This window comes from Erpetoichthys calabaricus, chromosome 7 (assembly GCF_900747795.2).
Source record: "Erpetoichthys calabaricus chromosome 7, fErpCal1.3, whole genome shotgun sequence".
NCBI lineage: Eukaryota > Metazoa > Chordata > Cladistia > Polypteriformes > Polypteridae > Erpetoichthys > Erpetoichthys calabaricus.
Window position 1 is genome coordinate 38,200,883 of NC_041400.2, and position 15,524 is coordinate 38,216,406.

At 39.0% G+C, this 15,524-nt stretch overlaps 1 protein-coding gene across 1 annotated transcript in view; it reads right to left on the reverse strand.

Moving 5' to 3' along the window:
- Positions 1-15,524, reverse strand: part of man2a1 (mannosidase, alpha, class 2A, member 1) — a 516,515-nt gene that overhangs the window by 41,203 nt on the left and 459,788 nt on the right. The window contains exon 18 of the mRNA XM_028804824.2: positions 3,525-3,666. Within this exon, the coding sequence (XP_028660657.1) occupies positions 3,525-3,666 (142 nt within the window). The remainder of the gene's footprint in view (positions 1-3,524; positions 3,667-15,524) is intronic.

Below are 15,524 nucleotides of genomic sequence, written 5' to 3' on the forward strand. Positions count from 1 at the left end.
GGTTGTCTGTAACCATTCTCAGAATCCTGCGCATATGCCGCTCCTGTATTTTTCTTGGCCTGCCAGACCTGCTGGGTTTAACAGCAACTGTGCCTGTGGCCTTCCGTTTCCTGATTACATTCCTTACAGTTGAAACTGACAGTTTAAACCTCTGAGATAGCTTTTTGTAGCCTTCCCCTAAACCATGAGACTGAACAGTCTTTGTTTTCAGATCTTTTGATAGTTGCTTTGGGGATCCCATGCTGTCACTCTTCAGAGGAGAGTCAAAGGGAAGCACAACTTGAAATTGACCATCTTAAATACCTTTTCTCATGATGGGACACACCTGTCTATGAAGTTCAAGGCTTAACGTGCTAATCCAACCAATTTGGTGTTGCAAGGAATCAGTATTGAGCAGTGACATGCATTCAAATCAGCAAAATTACAAGTGGACTCAAATTTTTGTACAGCCAGTTTTTCACATTTGATTTAATTTCATATAGCTAAATACTGCTTCACTAAAAATCTTTGTTCGGAAAACACCCCAGTACTCAGATGTTCCTAGGAAATGAAAGACATACCATTGTTATCTTTTTTGTTTAAAGTAGAATAAATCATTATGCAGGCTGAGAGGGGTTCACAAACTTTTTCATATGACTGTGTGTGTATATATACAGTATACACACACACACACAACTAAGTCATCACAGGAAAACAATATACTGTTGTAGAAGGAGATAAAAAAAAATATTTCTTTCCTGTCTGTATAACAGATTTAATTCTAAACTAATGTTTCTTGTAAAGTGCAAGCAGCTAAAATTATTCTTCACAGCAGTAGCATAAAGTACTGCGCCTCTATTTTAATGTATATTAAAAATGCAGGAAGGCCATGGTGAATTTGATTAGTGTCATTGTAAGAATTTAATATATAAATGTTAACTTTTTCCCCAACAAAAGAAAAATGGAATTTATTTATATCTTACTCACTTACAAACCTCAAGAACAATACTTTCAAAAAATTTTACGGAATGGTCGCTTTAAATTACATCTATTACAATATGTTCTTCCAAAGCTGTTAGTGAAAGACTGTCTGTATTTTAAATCAAGAGTTATCTCATATTGTGTGGAGAGTTCAAAGGATAATAGTGTACTTGATAGGAAAGATGGATTAAAGTGGATTCAAGTTTTAGGGTGCTATATATCACTGAAATTGGTTTCTTTTAAAGTAGCAGTGGTTGTCATAACACACAACACATTAAGTTAGAGTAGTTGCTCCTGCTGCACTACAGAGTTAGCCAAATACACAGAAAAAACAAAAAAAATAGATGTTAGGCAGTGATCCTTCACTTTGAGAAGACTAATGTCTGCATATGGGACTTTACATTTATATCTCAAAATTATTAATTCTAAGATGTGCATCTATTTGCCAAAGTGTAGGTGATTCGAAGATGATAAACCTGCCAGTAACAACTACTCTGCATTTTACAAGGTCTTTGTAGGTTTATTTTATAAAAGATTACACCAAGGCAGAGTTTCTAGGGCTACTGCTTCACAACTCGGGAGTCCTACATCAAAGTCCTCATTTGGTCACAGTCTGTGTGGAGTCTGCACACACTCGAGGCCCCATGGGGGTACTTCTGATTTGTTCCAACTTGTTTATCAAACTTTCATAATGACATAAAAATGCAAGTTGATAAAATTCTGGATTGTGAATTTGACTATTGTAGTTTACTGGTGTTTTGCTCATTTACAATTCTATTTAAAAATGGAGTCAGAAACCATTAGACAAATACATTTAAATTTAAATCTTTTTTAGAATAATTTATTGACTCTAGATAGTTTGATTGTGCACATAGTGTGGTCTTGTGGCTAAGGATTTGCAGTTTAAATCACACAATTATGTGCCTGAAATTTAAGCAACACTCAATAACCTTAGGCAGTGATTATGTCCTGGAGTCTTCTTGGTCTTGAGGCAACATGCTTCACATACCTGGATTTGGAGATTTTCTACCATTCTTCCCTGTAGATCCTCTCATGCTCTGTCAAGTCGGATAGACAGCTATTTTTAGTCTCCTCTAGGGATGTTAAATTGGGTTCAAGTCTGGGCTCTGGCTGGGCCACTCAAGGGTATTCCCAGAGATGTCCCTAAGCCACTCATTTATTATCTTTGCATTGTACTTGGGGTTGTACATTGACCTCTTGGAAGGTAAACCTTCAGCCAACTCTGCAGTCCAGAGTGCTCTGGAATTTAATATAAGAATATTTCTATACTTTGCTCTGTTCAGCTTTCCTTCGACCCCGAGTAGTCTCCCAATTCTAACATAATGCTGTCCCCACCATGATTTACTACTGGAATAATAATATCATGCAGGTTGTGAGTGATACCCAATTTCCTCCAGGCCTGATGCTTAGACCTGAAGTCAAACAGCTCAATCTTGGTTTCATCAGACCAGAGAATTGTGTTTCTGACAGTCTGAAAGTCCGTTTGGTGTTTTTGTGTCTCATGTGTCTTTTACTGAGGAGAGTTTTTTTCTGGCCACTCAGCCATAAAGCCCTGCTCAGTGGAGTGTTACAATGTTGGTTGTCCTTCTGGAAGTTTCTTCCATCTCCATACAGGTTGTCTGGACCTTACTGAGTTTTGGTCACTGCTCTTACCAAGGCATTTCTTCCCTGATTGCACAGTCTGGTTAGGTGGCCACTTCTTGGAAGAGTTGTGGTTTTTCAAAACTTCTTCCATTTACTAAATATGGAGGTTCCTGTTTTCTTGGAAACTTCCAATGTAACTTTAATGTTTTTTTTTTTGTAGCCTCCCTGATCTGTGCCTCAACACAATCTTGTCTCTAAGCAATGCAGGCAGCTCAAGGCTTGGTTTTTTCACTGACACACAATGTCAACTGCTGGATCTTCTTTCCGGTCACTTCAAAAACCACAGGTGGACTCCAAACAGGATATAGAAAGATCTCAATGATGATCAATTGAATAGGATGCACCTGAGTCAAAGTGCCACAGCAAACGGTCTCGAATTATTAAATTGAAAAAACTTCCAAAATCCTGTTTTTGCTTTGTCAATCTGAAAGTTGCTGGAGAAAAAAAATCAACTTAAACTGTTTCAAAAAAGACTGCAACATAACAAAATGTGAAGAAACTGAAGGGTCTGAATATTTTCTGAATGCACTGTATATGCATACTGTTTAATTGAGTGAAAGCTCCCTTTGGGATGGTGTTAACTACAGAAAAGTTCAATATAAATAAAGTGTACTATGTCAGGTTGCTGTACACATATATTTATTACACATTCTCTGCATTTATGTGGATTATTGAGTTCACACATTTCAAAGAATGAAGTATAAATAAATAAACCAAATCTAAGTTTCAAAAAGTGTTTCTTAATTAATAAATGATTCACCTCTTCTCATGCCCCAAAACAACATTCCACACTACAAAAAGAAGTTAAATTTGCTTTGCTCTGCTTTATCATCACCAAACCAAAAAAAAAAGTTTAATGGCAGAGTAGCACAAAGAAAAGTACTTTTGAGTCCACTTACCAGATTTGAGACTTGCTACACCAAGTGACTGTGCAGAATGCAAAGTAAGCCGAACTTGTTCATCCTGAATGTAAGCCATTGTAGTCAAAGGATAAAAGTTTGCTTGAAGAGGCAAAGTGCCCAAGGTTCGTCTTGGCTGAATCTGTAATATTAAACAAACAATCTCGTCATTTTTAGTGTACAATAATTTTAACCAAAAATAAAACATTAATAGAAATGATAACTTAAGTCCTAAATGCATTTCCCTTTTATTTCAAGCCAAAATTGGGAAAAATCTGTATCAGTACTTTTGATCGAAACAGAAGACTCATCCAAAACCTGATTCATAACTTTTGCAATGCAATTCACGGTTGAAACAGGATGAAAAATATTGAAGTTTCTTAAATTACACATACCAAGTAAGTATCCACTCGACGGTAAACTGAGTATGAAGTTTGTCTTGTTGATTTTAACTAAACACAAGTAAACATACAAAGTTTTTGTTAAGCAGTGCACCCTGAAATAAACCAAGCACATAAAAGAAAACTGAAAATTGGGGTAAAATACACTAATTCTAATTCAGTGATGTGTCATTTCTAAATGGACTTCATGTAGAATGCAGAGCTGTTGCTGGAGTATATCCATAAATAAATCAATGATTTAAATGTTTCATTGCAAAAAAAATATTGTTTTTGGTTTATTTTTCTCCAGTCACACTTCCATAAATGTTATTAGCAGCTTTGTTCAGTGTGACCAGTTTTGGTTTAGGAAGAATGAATTTGCAAGCTAAATTTAAAATGAACTTATAGACCTGAATGTACACGTTAGGCTGAGTGTCGCTGTCATATTTGTCTTCATCTGTAAATGAGTAGGCACTGTGATGGACTGAAGCCCATTTTGGTTCTTACTTTACAGTCAGTGCTGGCTAGAATAGACTCTGGCCATCCACATCTCTGAACAGAATTTAGCAGATTTAAGAATACTGAACTAATATAATATTACTCTAAGCTAGCAGTTTCCAGGAGAATGACTAAGTCAGTAACATAACCAAAATAATCCCCATCAAATAATAGATAATCACCATCAATTAATAGAGGAGAAAGTCAAAAGCCACTGGCTTTTCCTACAGTGGTTGTGTTAGTCAAGTGGACAACAAAAGAAACACTGAAGACATATACAAACTGTGAACAAGACACTATTTGACATGAACACTTTCCATTACCATCATGACTATCCCGGATGGTCATGGATTATCTGAGGCTGCTCATAATACAAGAGTAGAGCACAGATGTATTTACTGACCTTTTTCTAGTGTTAGCCCCGATGTTATCACTTGGCCTAACATTTAAGCATGTTTCAAGATGCTGATATTACATGCCACCCTGTTTTTTTCCCAAAATTGGAACATCAAATTCTTTAACGGGGTAAATTGTCAAGTCACATAGAGATGTGTCAGTGTAAAGTTTCAGACAAGACTTTCAGCAGTGGTACATGTGTGATTAGATAATACCACTAAAGATAAGAAGATCAACTATGCTAACTACTGTGAAAAACAATTGGGGCTTGATTACACTCAAAATGAAGCTACATATGCATCCCAAACAAATAATGTATACAGTCATATGAAAAAGTTTGGGAACCACTCTTAATTCTTTGGATTTTTGTTTATCATTGGCTGAGCTTTCAAAGTAGTAACTTCCATTTAATATATGACATGCCTTATGGAAACAGCAGTATTTCAGCAGTGACATTAAGTTTATTGGATTAACAGAAAATATGCAATATGCATCATAACAAAATTAGACAGGTGCATAAATTTATAATATTATAATATTACATCAAAGTTGAGCCTCCTTTTGCGAATATAACAGCCTCTAGACGCATCTTATAGTCTTTGATGAGTGTCTGGATTCTGGATGGAGGTATTTTTGACCATTCTTCCATACAAAATCTCTCCAGTTCAGTTAAATTTGATGGCTGCCGAGCATAGACAGCCTGCTTCAAATCATCCCATAGATTTTCTATGATATTCAAGTCAGGGGACTGTGATGGCCATTCCAGTACATTGTACTTGTCCCTGTGCATGAATGCCTTTGTGTTTTGGGTCATTGTCTTGCTGGAATATTCAACCCCTGTGTAACTTCAACTTTGTGACTAATGCTTGAACATTATCCTGAAGAATTTGTTGATATTGGGTTGAATTCATCTGACCCTTGACTTTAACAAGGGCCCCAGTCCCTGAACTAGCCATACAGCCTCACAGCATGATGGAACCTCCACCAAATTTGACAGTAGGTAGCAGGTGTTTTTCTTGGAATGCAATGTTCTTCTTCCGCCATGCAAACCGCTTTTTGTTATGACCAAATAACTTAATTTTTGTCTCATCAGTCCAAAGCACTTTGTTCCAAAATGAATCTGGCTTGTCTAAATGAGCATTTGCATACAACAATCGACTCTGTTTGTGGTGTGAGTTCAGAAAAGGCTTCTTTCTCATCACCCTGCCATACAGATGTTTTTTGTGCAAATTGCGCTGAATTGTAGAACGATGTACAGATACACCATCTGCAGCAAGATGTTCTTGCAGGTCTTTGGAGGTGATCTGTGGGTTTTCTGTAACCATTCCCACAATCCTGCGCATATGCCGCTCTTGTATTTTTCTTGGCCTGCCAGACCTGTTGGGTTTAACAGCAACTGTGCCTGTGGCCTTCCATTTCCTGATTACATTCCTTACAGTTGAAACTGACAGTTTAAACCTCTGAGATAGCTTTTTGTAGCCTTCCCCTAAACCATGAGACCGAACAATCTTTGTTTTCAGATCTTTTGAGAGTTGCTTTGAGGATCTCATGCTGTCACTCTTCAGAGGAGAGTCAAAGGGAAGCACAACTTGCAATTGACCACCTTAAATACCTTTTCTCATGATGGGACACACCTGTCTATGAAATTCAAGGCTTAACGAGCTAATCCAACCAATTTGGTGTTGTAAGTAATCAGTATTGAGCAGTGACAGGCATTCAAATCAGCAAAATTACAAGGGGACCAACATTTTTGCACAGCCAGTTTTTCACATTTGATTTAATTTCATACAACTAAATACTGCTTCACTAAAAATCTTTGTTCGGAAAACACCCCAGTACACAGATGTTCCTAGGAAATGAAAGACATAACACTTATCTTTTTTGTTTAAAGTAGGGTAAATTATTATGCAGGCTGAGAAGGGTTCCCAAACTTTTTCATATGACTGTAAATGTTCATAAACTAATATATTTCGGTCTTCATAAAACTATAAATGACTTTTCAGTTAGTGGAAAACCCTACTACCTATCATTTTTGTCATCTAACACAAATATTACCTTGACTAGGAAAATAACTGGTCTCCTTTAACTAACAGAAGTTTATATTGTCATTTTTAATTAAAATAACTGATTATGAAAATTTTTTAAAATGATTTGAAAACTACACATAAGCTCCAACAACTGTTTTTTTGAATTGCATTTCTAAGTGGCCCCACACAGCACAAACTATTAGTCACAAATGATTCTGGCTACTGAACTATAATATTTAGTAGTTTACCTCAAAATACAGCACAAAATGCATTATAATAAAGTGAATTATTCATCATGTTCTGCGTTTCATGCTCTAATTAGCACAAATTGTCTGTTCTTCACATTTCATATCCAGCATTTACAAGTAAAAAAGGAAAAAGGTATACTGTATATGAAAGTACTTGTCTCCTTTATAGTAAACTAACATGAATAATATAAGTTGCATTTAAAAATCAAGAGAAGACATGATGGAGGGTTTACAGTATGTTTTTACTTTTCTAAAATGTTAAACTGTATTGGTAAAACAACAGTCCTGGTACTGTTCCAAGGTTTAAATGATTTAAAAGACAATCCTGGTGGAGGTAAATTAGCTGTACGTCTTTGAAGTCTCTGTACATTATAAGATGTTCAATGGCTTAATGTAGAGCACTGAAAATGAGGGGCAAAATCATAATATGTGAGTGTTAAAAGTTACATAAATACACTTATATATATCATTATGTAAATTGTTACTGGCTTTATCAAGAAATGGTCAAAAAAAATTCCATGAAATGGAAATGGTGAGTTCAAGAGTCCCTGACACCCAACTAAACATAACATATGAACACATGCTGTATGAAAAAGAATTTAAGAAGCATAAATCATAAAAGAAGTGAAAAAAAGAACAATTTTTTAACTCTACGAAGAGCATTATTTACCTGAAAAATGCATTCTAAAGCCTTTCAGTTACGATTAACGCAACAAAGCCTAAAAGGAACCCGACTTTGACTTCAATAATCGTATTATTAATACCGCACACAGCAAGCAAGCTGACAGCTGAATAACAGCAGAAAAGAATTTCTCAAGGTTATACTTTAGAATGCACACCAGAATAAAGCATTTTATGTCTTATGGTCGTTTGAAGCTCACAGAACAACTCTACAAAGTTGTAAATGTCTAATTACAGTATATCACTTTTTCATATCATATAGCAACTTTCAAAGACAAAAACTGCTTTGCAGTACAAGAGACATTAAAATGCAAATGTAATGTATAAAATGCATAACTATAGAACAAGATGGGAAGCTACAGTATGTCCAGATGATAACTTTGTTTCAGAATGCAGTGGAGAAGAAGAAGTGCATTAACCCCCAACTTACGTGTGAATGTTACAACATACAGTAAATGACTGTAACTGTTCATTGCTTTAAAATTAATAAAGATTTGTCAAAAGAAAACACACTGAAAAAAAAAGGTTCAGGTCTCACAGGTTTATGAATGGCAAGTGTTGTAGTTCAGAATACTGAACATTTCATTTCAGAGATTTGTATGCAGGTAGCAAGGCAATAGGTAAAAAATAAGAAATACCAAGGATGGGGGGAAAAAATGTAGTCGATAAAATCTAGCCAGGGGTCAAAAGCAAAGGTAATAGCAGAACTGGAGATGAGAAAAGAATCAATGACCAAGTAGTGAAGTAAATGCAGTGCTCTCTTAAATACTCAGACGTAATAAGAGGAAGCCAAGCTCAAATGGGAACATATCTGCAGTGGCTGCCTGAAAGGAAAAGGGCTTAACAGAATGTCACCAGCAGACTTGCCTTACCTTGTAAAGTGCCAATTAACAAGCTCACCAGTTTATTAATTGTTCAGATATAACCATGCTTACTATAACCTTATTATAAAAATACCCCCTGCTCTCAGATGATCAGTCATTTTGTAATCTGCTTAAAATTGTACTGCAGCTTATATGGAAGCACTCTTATTTCCATTTCTTTTCCCCCAAAATCCAATTTACGGAAGATGAGATATATTTATAATTCGAGACACAGTACTGATAACGTCTCTCCGTTCAGAGCTAAACACTATACTGAGGGGCTAGCACCTACTTTATGCATACGTAGCATTCGAACAGCTCCTGACACAATGCAAAGTTCCTGCCTGCTTAAAGATGTCCAAAAATATCCTATTGCAGTAAAACTCACAGCACAAAATGCGACTCCTGTCCTAGAAATAGCATTTAGACAGAAGATAACTGCAGAGCACCACTATTGGCACCTATCTCTGTGATAATGAAATAATTTGAACATCTGACACACTATCCTCTGAAGTCATCTGCTAATTCTCTTCGTAACCCCCTTCAGATTGCTCACCATGACAACAGGTCAGTATCTTGCAGCATTTAGGTCCCCTAGGTACTCAAGTTAAAATCATTTCTGCAAATTTTATTTCATTATTTAACACAATTACATCATAACCCCTGCAGACTACAAATGACAGTGTCAACAGGGAGGAATGTATCCTGAAATCCACCACCATTATCGATGTGTTAAAGAGTGATCAGTTTTTCGGTGTACCAAGTTTATCCATCTCACTCCTGTCAGACGCTTAAGTCCTCTTAATCAAAAATACTTTAATTTTAATTGTTACTTTTTTATTCAATTACTTTTATTTAAATTTTGACTTTTAACATTTCTACACATTGCATTTCCTTTATATACATTAAGGATTGTTGTTACATTAAACTACTGAACCCCTAAACTTGCTAGATCTCAGATTAACGCTAAAGTACAAAAGATGATTACTTTCAAGCATAACTCATTTTCAGAATTTGTTTTTTCCCTTCCTGAGCTCAATTATAGAGACACAATAATATTTCAAGCAATTTCTTCAGAGAGCAGCTGTACCAACAGCATAGTATATTTAACTCTAACTGCTGCATTCTATCTAGGTGGAAGTGATGTTACACATCATTGCCTGTGCAACATTTCAAATTGATTATTGAATACAACATACACATTTTGAGAAAAATATACCCTTTTCAGTTTCAAAAACATTTTCAATATAACGTGCAACTGATATTAGTTTGGTATCTTGAGAAAGATTTAACATTAACAAAGAGAGTAAAATTAGAATCTTCAACCAGCATAACCCATAGATAAATGAATGAGGCTGCATGTTAAAATTTTTCAAACTTGGAAAATAAAATAAAAAGACAGAACTGATTTCAATTCAAACTTAATTAAAAGTATCACAATGAAACTGAAATCCAGCTGTGAGCTAGCTTTTGTGATTAAAGATGTACAGCTTGTGATCGGAATAAATCATTCTAGGAATTCAAATGAACAAACCAAATCACGCTATTCACACAGATAGTGCCCACTATTAATAATGATGTAAAGAAGAAGTTTTCTTCAATGAGCACAGATACATTTTAACTCTTTTCATCATTTCATGTTATATTCTAAGAGCTTCATTAACTGAACCTTAAAATTATTTTTACAATGCCATGCACCACTTGTAGTCAGCTCAGTTAAATCCACCCCTTTTCTGAAAACACTGTTGTGGTCCACTGAAGAACGCACTCATACAGCTGGTAATTCAGGGTCACCATTTATCCTAACATGAATGTCCTTGAGAGCAACCTGGAGTAAATAGAAGTGGGAAAAAGAAATCACACAGATTAACTGATGCAAGAGGCGTTTACTTTATATAGTGTGAAACTTCATAGTTTTACTCAGTGTAGAGGTGGTCCTTTCTTCTGAAAATACTTTTTCTTTATGGCAGAAATTATCAGCATGGAGTCAGAGGAGGCTTGTTGGTTTATATTTTACTCAATAGTGGTGTTTAAGGGTGACTACTAAGCTGTGCTGGCAATTCAGTTTGCATGATACTGACAGTTTTGATGACACCCATGATCTGGGGTGCAGGTGAAATTGGCGAATATCGGGCTCACTTTGCAGCAGGTAAGGATGCCGTAAGAACTGCAGTTTGCAAAGCCAGAGGGTATCAAGTGTTCTGTTTGATTACATAAGAACACAGATTATGATTTTTAAAATATTGTTTAGGTGTTTAATAAAAAGGAGCTGGAGGGTTCTCAGTGTCCAAAACTCAACCTGAAATGGCTTAATGGACTCATTTTTTCTATGTAATATAAAACCACATTACAACAGTGAAAATCTCCAAGCCCAGCACCTGCAAACTTAAAATCAATTACTTTAAAATATATACAGAATGTAAGTTAAACTACTATGTATTCAATATTTCATTCTAGGACAAGTAATCTGTAAGAATAAGATTTCCACTTTTTTTTATTTGCTATGTGTCAGAAGTAAATAAAGCAAATGTGAAATAAATAACATTGGCATTCTTACTCTTAATAAATAATAAAAAGGCAGTAAAAAAACCCTCAAAAAAAACAGAGAGAAGACAGTTAAAACCAACAGTGTAAACATATACTGTAATATATATATTTTTATATCTAATCTTCATTTGGATCTTGATCTTTGTTTGTCTGCGAATTCACTGCCTTGTGTGGTGTTCCTGCTGTGTTCAGTAGAGGGCAGTAGTGATGGAGGAGGAGAGGAAGTGAGGGGGAGGATCGTTGGATGAGGTTGGAGTGTGGTGATTAAAGAGGATTGAACTAAAGGAGACTATGTGCTGTTTGTACTGGTGGAATACACAACACCTTGGTTGTAACTTTTGTTTACAAACACTGTCGACACCACTCTTTCTGTTTAGATCTGGCGTCGACACCGTACTTTGTGTTTAGATCTGGCGTCAACACCTGCTTCGTTGTCGAGACTGTGGTTTTTTGTGTTTCTATCGACTGTCGTTGGCAGCACTTCGTCCAAATCGAATGTTCACCCACTTCTTGGAGCCGGCAGTCAGAGTATATAAGTCGGACACACTTCTGTGATTTTCCATCAGTCTGCATTTGGAGTTCAAGAAAGAAGCATTGGTTCTTCCTTACTCTTTGGATTGCCACAAAGCAACCTGCGAGACTGGAGAAAGGTTGAGAAGAGATCGTGAGAGGAAACGACAGCGTCATGAAAACGAGACAGACTGTGAACGGACAGAAGCAGAAATGCTCCTCCACCATCACATAATTACTATTCGAACAGTGATTCCGAGTAGGCCGTTCCTATCGAATCAATGTCCAAGGGTTTTGTTTTGTAATTTTGTTTCCCTTATAAAAAATCATAATGCTGTGCGACGAAGGGCCCAGTTCACAACTGGCAGCCGCGTTTAAACAGGGAGCCCTTCACAGACAACTTTAACACGCGCAACGTATTTGGGCGCACATGGCTAGTATGTATGTATGTATGTATGTATGTATATATATATATATATATATATATATATATATATATATATATATATATATATATATATATAGAGTGATGGACAGCCGGGGGTTCAGTCCAGCCGAGACGTCCCTGAAAGAAAAGAGTGGAGGGAAGCAGCCTTTTTAGGGTACTGCATCCCCCGGGACGCTAGGTGGCAGCTCCCTGGGACGGCAATGGTTCCCTGGATTCCCTCAAAGCATCCTGGGATGTGGAGTCCATTTCCTCAGCCCTGTTGGGTGCCGTCAGGGGGAGCTCATAAAGAACCTGGGGACTATTACTCTTACGACAACCTGGAAGTACTTTGGAGTCACGTGGACGGAAGCCCGCAGTACTTCCAGGCTACTTGAAAAGGATGATGTGGCGTTTGACCCAGAGAAGGAACACTTCCGGGTCATGGACTATTTAAAGGACTTTGGGAATCCCAGCAAGAGAGCCGCAGTTGGGTGGTAGAGTGACGGAGCTACTGGGAGGAGAGGAGGATTATTGTTATTGATTAATGATTTGTGATTTGTGGAGTGTGCAGTGCTTTGTGCACTAGTTCTGAAGAAAAATATTAAAGAAATCTTCCTGGTGCTTTTACACGTGTGTCCTCGACGTCTGTCTGGTGGGTTTAGCGGGGCAACAGCGCCTCTAGCATCCACAATATATATATACATATATATTGTCACACACGCCTGGGGACATTGCCCCACCGAGATGCCGGAAGAAGCAGGGGACCGGAAAGGGGACAATACTTTCCCCGGAGCCCAACCTCCCTGGACTGCATGGGGGTCATGGAGCTGTGAAGCTCAACCCTGTGGGAGGACAAGGCCACTGCCAGGGGGCACCCGGATGGTTATGGGACCCTGGTTGGCAGCACTTCCGCCACACCAGAAGTGCTGTTGGAAGAAATCCCAGGGGCACCCGGAGTGGAGGAAGAGTCATCAGACGGAGCACCTGGAGCGAGCCCATCCAGGTCATTATAAAAGGGGCCACCTCCCTCCAGTAGACGAGCCGGAGTTGGGAGGAAGGAGACGGAGCTTGTGAGGAGGGGAGTGGAGGTCCGAGAAAGAGAAAGAAAGAGAAGTTGCTGAAGGCATTGTGGTGCTGTGGATTAATAAAGGAGTGTGTTTTGGACATTCTGGTGTCTGTCTGTCTGTGTCTGGGGGGCTGGCTTTCCACAATGGCGCCCAATGTGCTAAAAGGTGGGGACCCCGTTTTAAAAATAATTTTGTGGAGGCAGCCCGCACAGCAGACGAAGGCGCACACACATTGCGGCACACATACCTGGGCCAACAGCTCGACAACACTCTCACCGAGGTCCATGCCTAACAGATGGTCAGCTCGATGGGGAAGAAGAAGGGTAAACGCACCCTAAAGGTAGTGGTGCTGGTTCCAAGTGTCGTCTTTGCGGACACACAGGTTGGCGGAGCAGCGTAAGAGGCTACCCGGCCGCAGCACACTCGGGAAGACGGGATCCGGGAGGTAAGTCTCGCACATGATGGTGATACACTTGGCAGGGCCTACCCTGCTGTCCCCAGCTCTTGTTTTATAGAAGGGGCCTGCCCGAATCCGTGTCTGTGGCCGAAGCATGCCGACCCGTGGAGTGATGGCGAGACGACAATGGGAGAAGAGGAGGAGTCGCTACTGACTGCAGAAGGGTTGCAGGGCAGAAACCACCCGGAAGACTCTTCCCCGATCGAGTCCTCTCATAGGGTGGAGGAAGCGCTGGAGGACCAGAAGTCCCTCCCAGAGACAGGCACAGGATTGCACGGAGTGTGTTGTGTACCCGCTGGCAAGTGGTCGAGGGCAGGACTAACAAACGTCAATACTGGGATGGACAAGGACCCAATGGAGCGTGCGCAGGATCTCCATGGCTCACAGCTGGACCGAACGAACTGTAAGTTCACCGCCGGCTGATGTTTTGGTTTTGCTGGCGGCTGTACGGGAGCTGGAGGAAACCCTTCGGCCCATACATTCACTCTTTCAGGTCCTGTGCTTAATACGAGAGGTGATCGACAGGTTGGAGAAGAAAACAGAGACTTCCCTGACGACCTTAAAGGAGTGGGGGGGGTAAGTACAACATGGAATTCTCCAGCCAGAGCGTTGATGTGGTACAGGTGAGTACTACCGGTACTGTAAAGGAAAGGGGAAGCCCTGGCGAAGGGAGCCGAGACAGGGGTGACCGGACTCAAGTAGCGAGGCGTCCTACAGTAGATCGGGGGATGAGTACCGAGCAAGAAGTGGGAGAAGAGACGGGGGGAGGTGCCGGCTTGTGACTTAGTCACCTCCCCACCCCCCACTTAATGTGTTGCTATATATTGCCTTTGATTCTTGTAAGTCTAAGCATTATCCTCTGATGAAGACCCCTGGTAGGGGTTGAAAGCTCAGGAATAAAAACTACTTTATGATACGTGATTCATTTTTTCTCCCTTTGTGGATCTCCAGCTGCAAATATATATATATATATATATATATATATATATATATATATATATATATATATATATATATACACACATAGAATGTCAAGCTGGCTGCCCTTGCAGTTTAGTATAAGAGTTGTCACCTTGTGTTAAAGATAAACACACACACACAGGGTGAGCCAAAAAGAAGTACCACAATTCAAACGTTTATTCTACAAAAATGGTACAAAATAAAATAAATTTCATTACAACACAAGAAAGGGTATAAAAAATTGATTTTTTATCACTTTGTTTTAAAAATGATATCTTCAAGGTGGTGGCCATCATTAGCGATACACTCTTCTGAACACTCGCATGAGTCGTTTGGCCATTTCAACAGGAACAACGCCGATTTCATGGCGAATGGCGCCCTTGAGGGATTCAAGGTTTTCAGGTTGGTGTGTGTATACCTTCGACTTGAGACAGCCCCACAAGAAGAAATTGCATGTAGCGAGATCAGGCAAACGTGAAGGCCACCTGACATCGCTGCGCAGGGAGATCAGCTTCCCCGAAAACAGATCCCGCAAAACTTGCATGGATCTTCACGCTGTATGAGCTGTTGCTCCATCCTGTTGAAACCAGGCACTCCACTCCATTTTTTCCAGTTGGGGCTGCAAAAAGTTCTCTACCATTTCAATGTAATGTTCTGAAGTGACAGTAACCGTTCCTTCCACCTCCTCAAAAAAGTAAGTGCCTACAATGCCAAATTCTGCCATGGCACACCAAACTGTAACACGCTCACTGTGCAGGGGTTTTTGATTAAGTTCACAAAGATTGGTTTCAGCCCAGTAGCGAAAGTTTTGCCAATTTACGCAACCAAATTGGAAAACAATTCTTCAGTGGGTGGTTAAATTTAGACAGACGGGTACAACGTTCAACAATAAATCTCTAGGCCATCCACGGACAGTATAGAGAGAGAGAGCTTCCAACC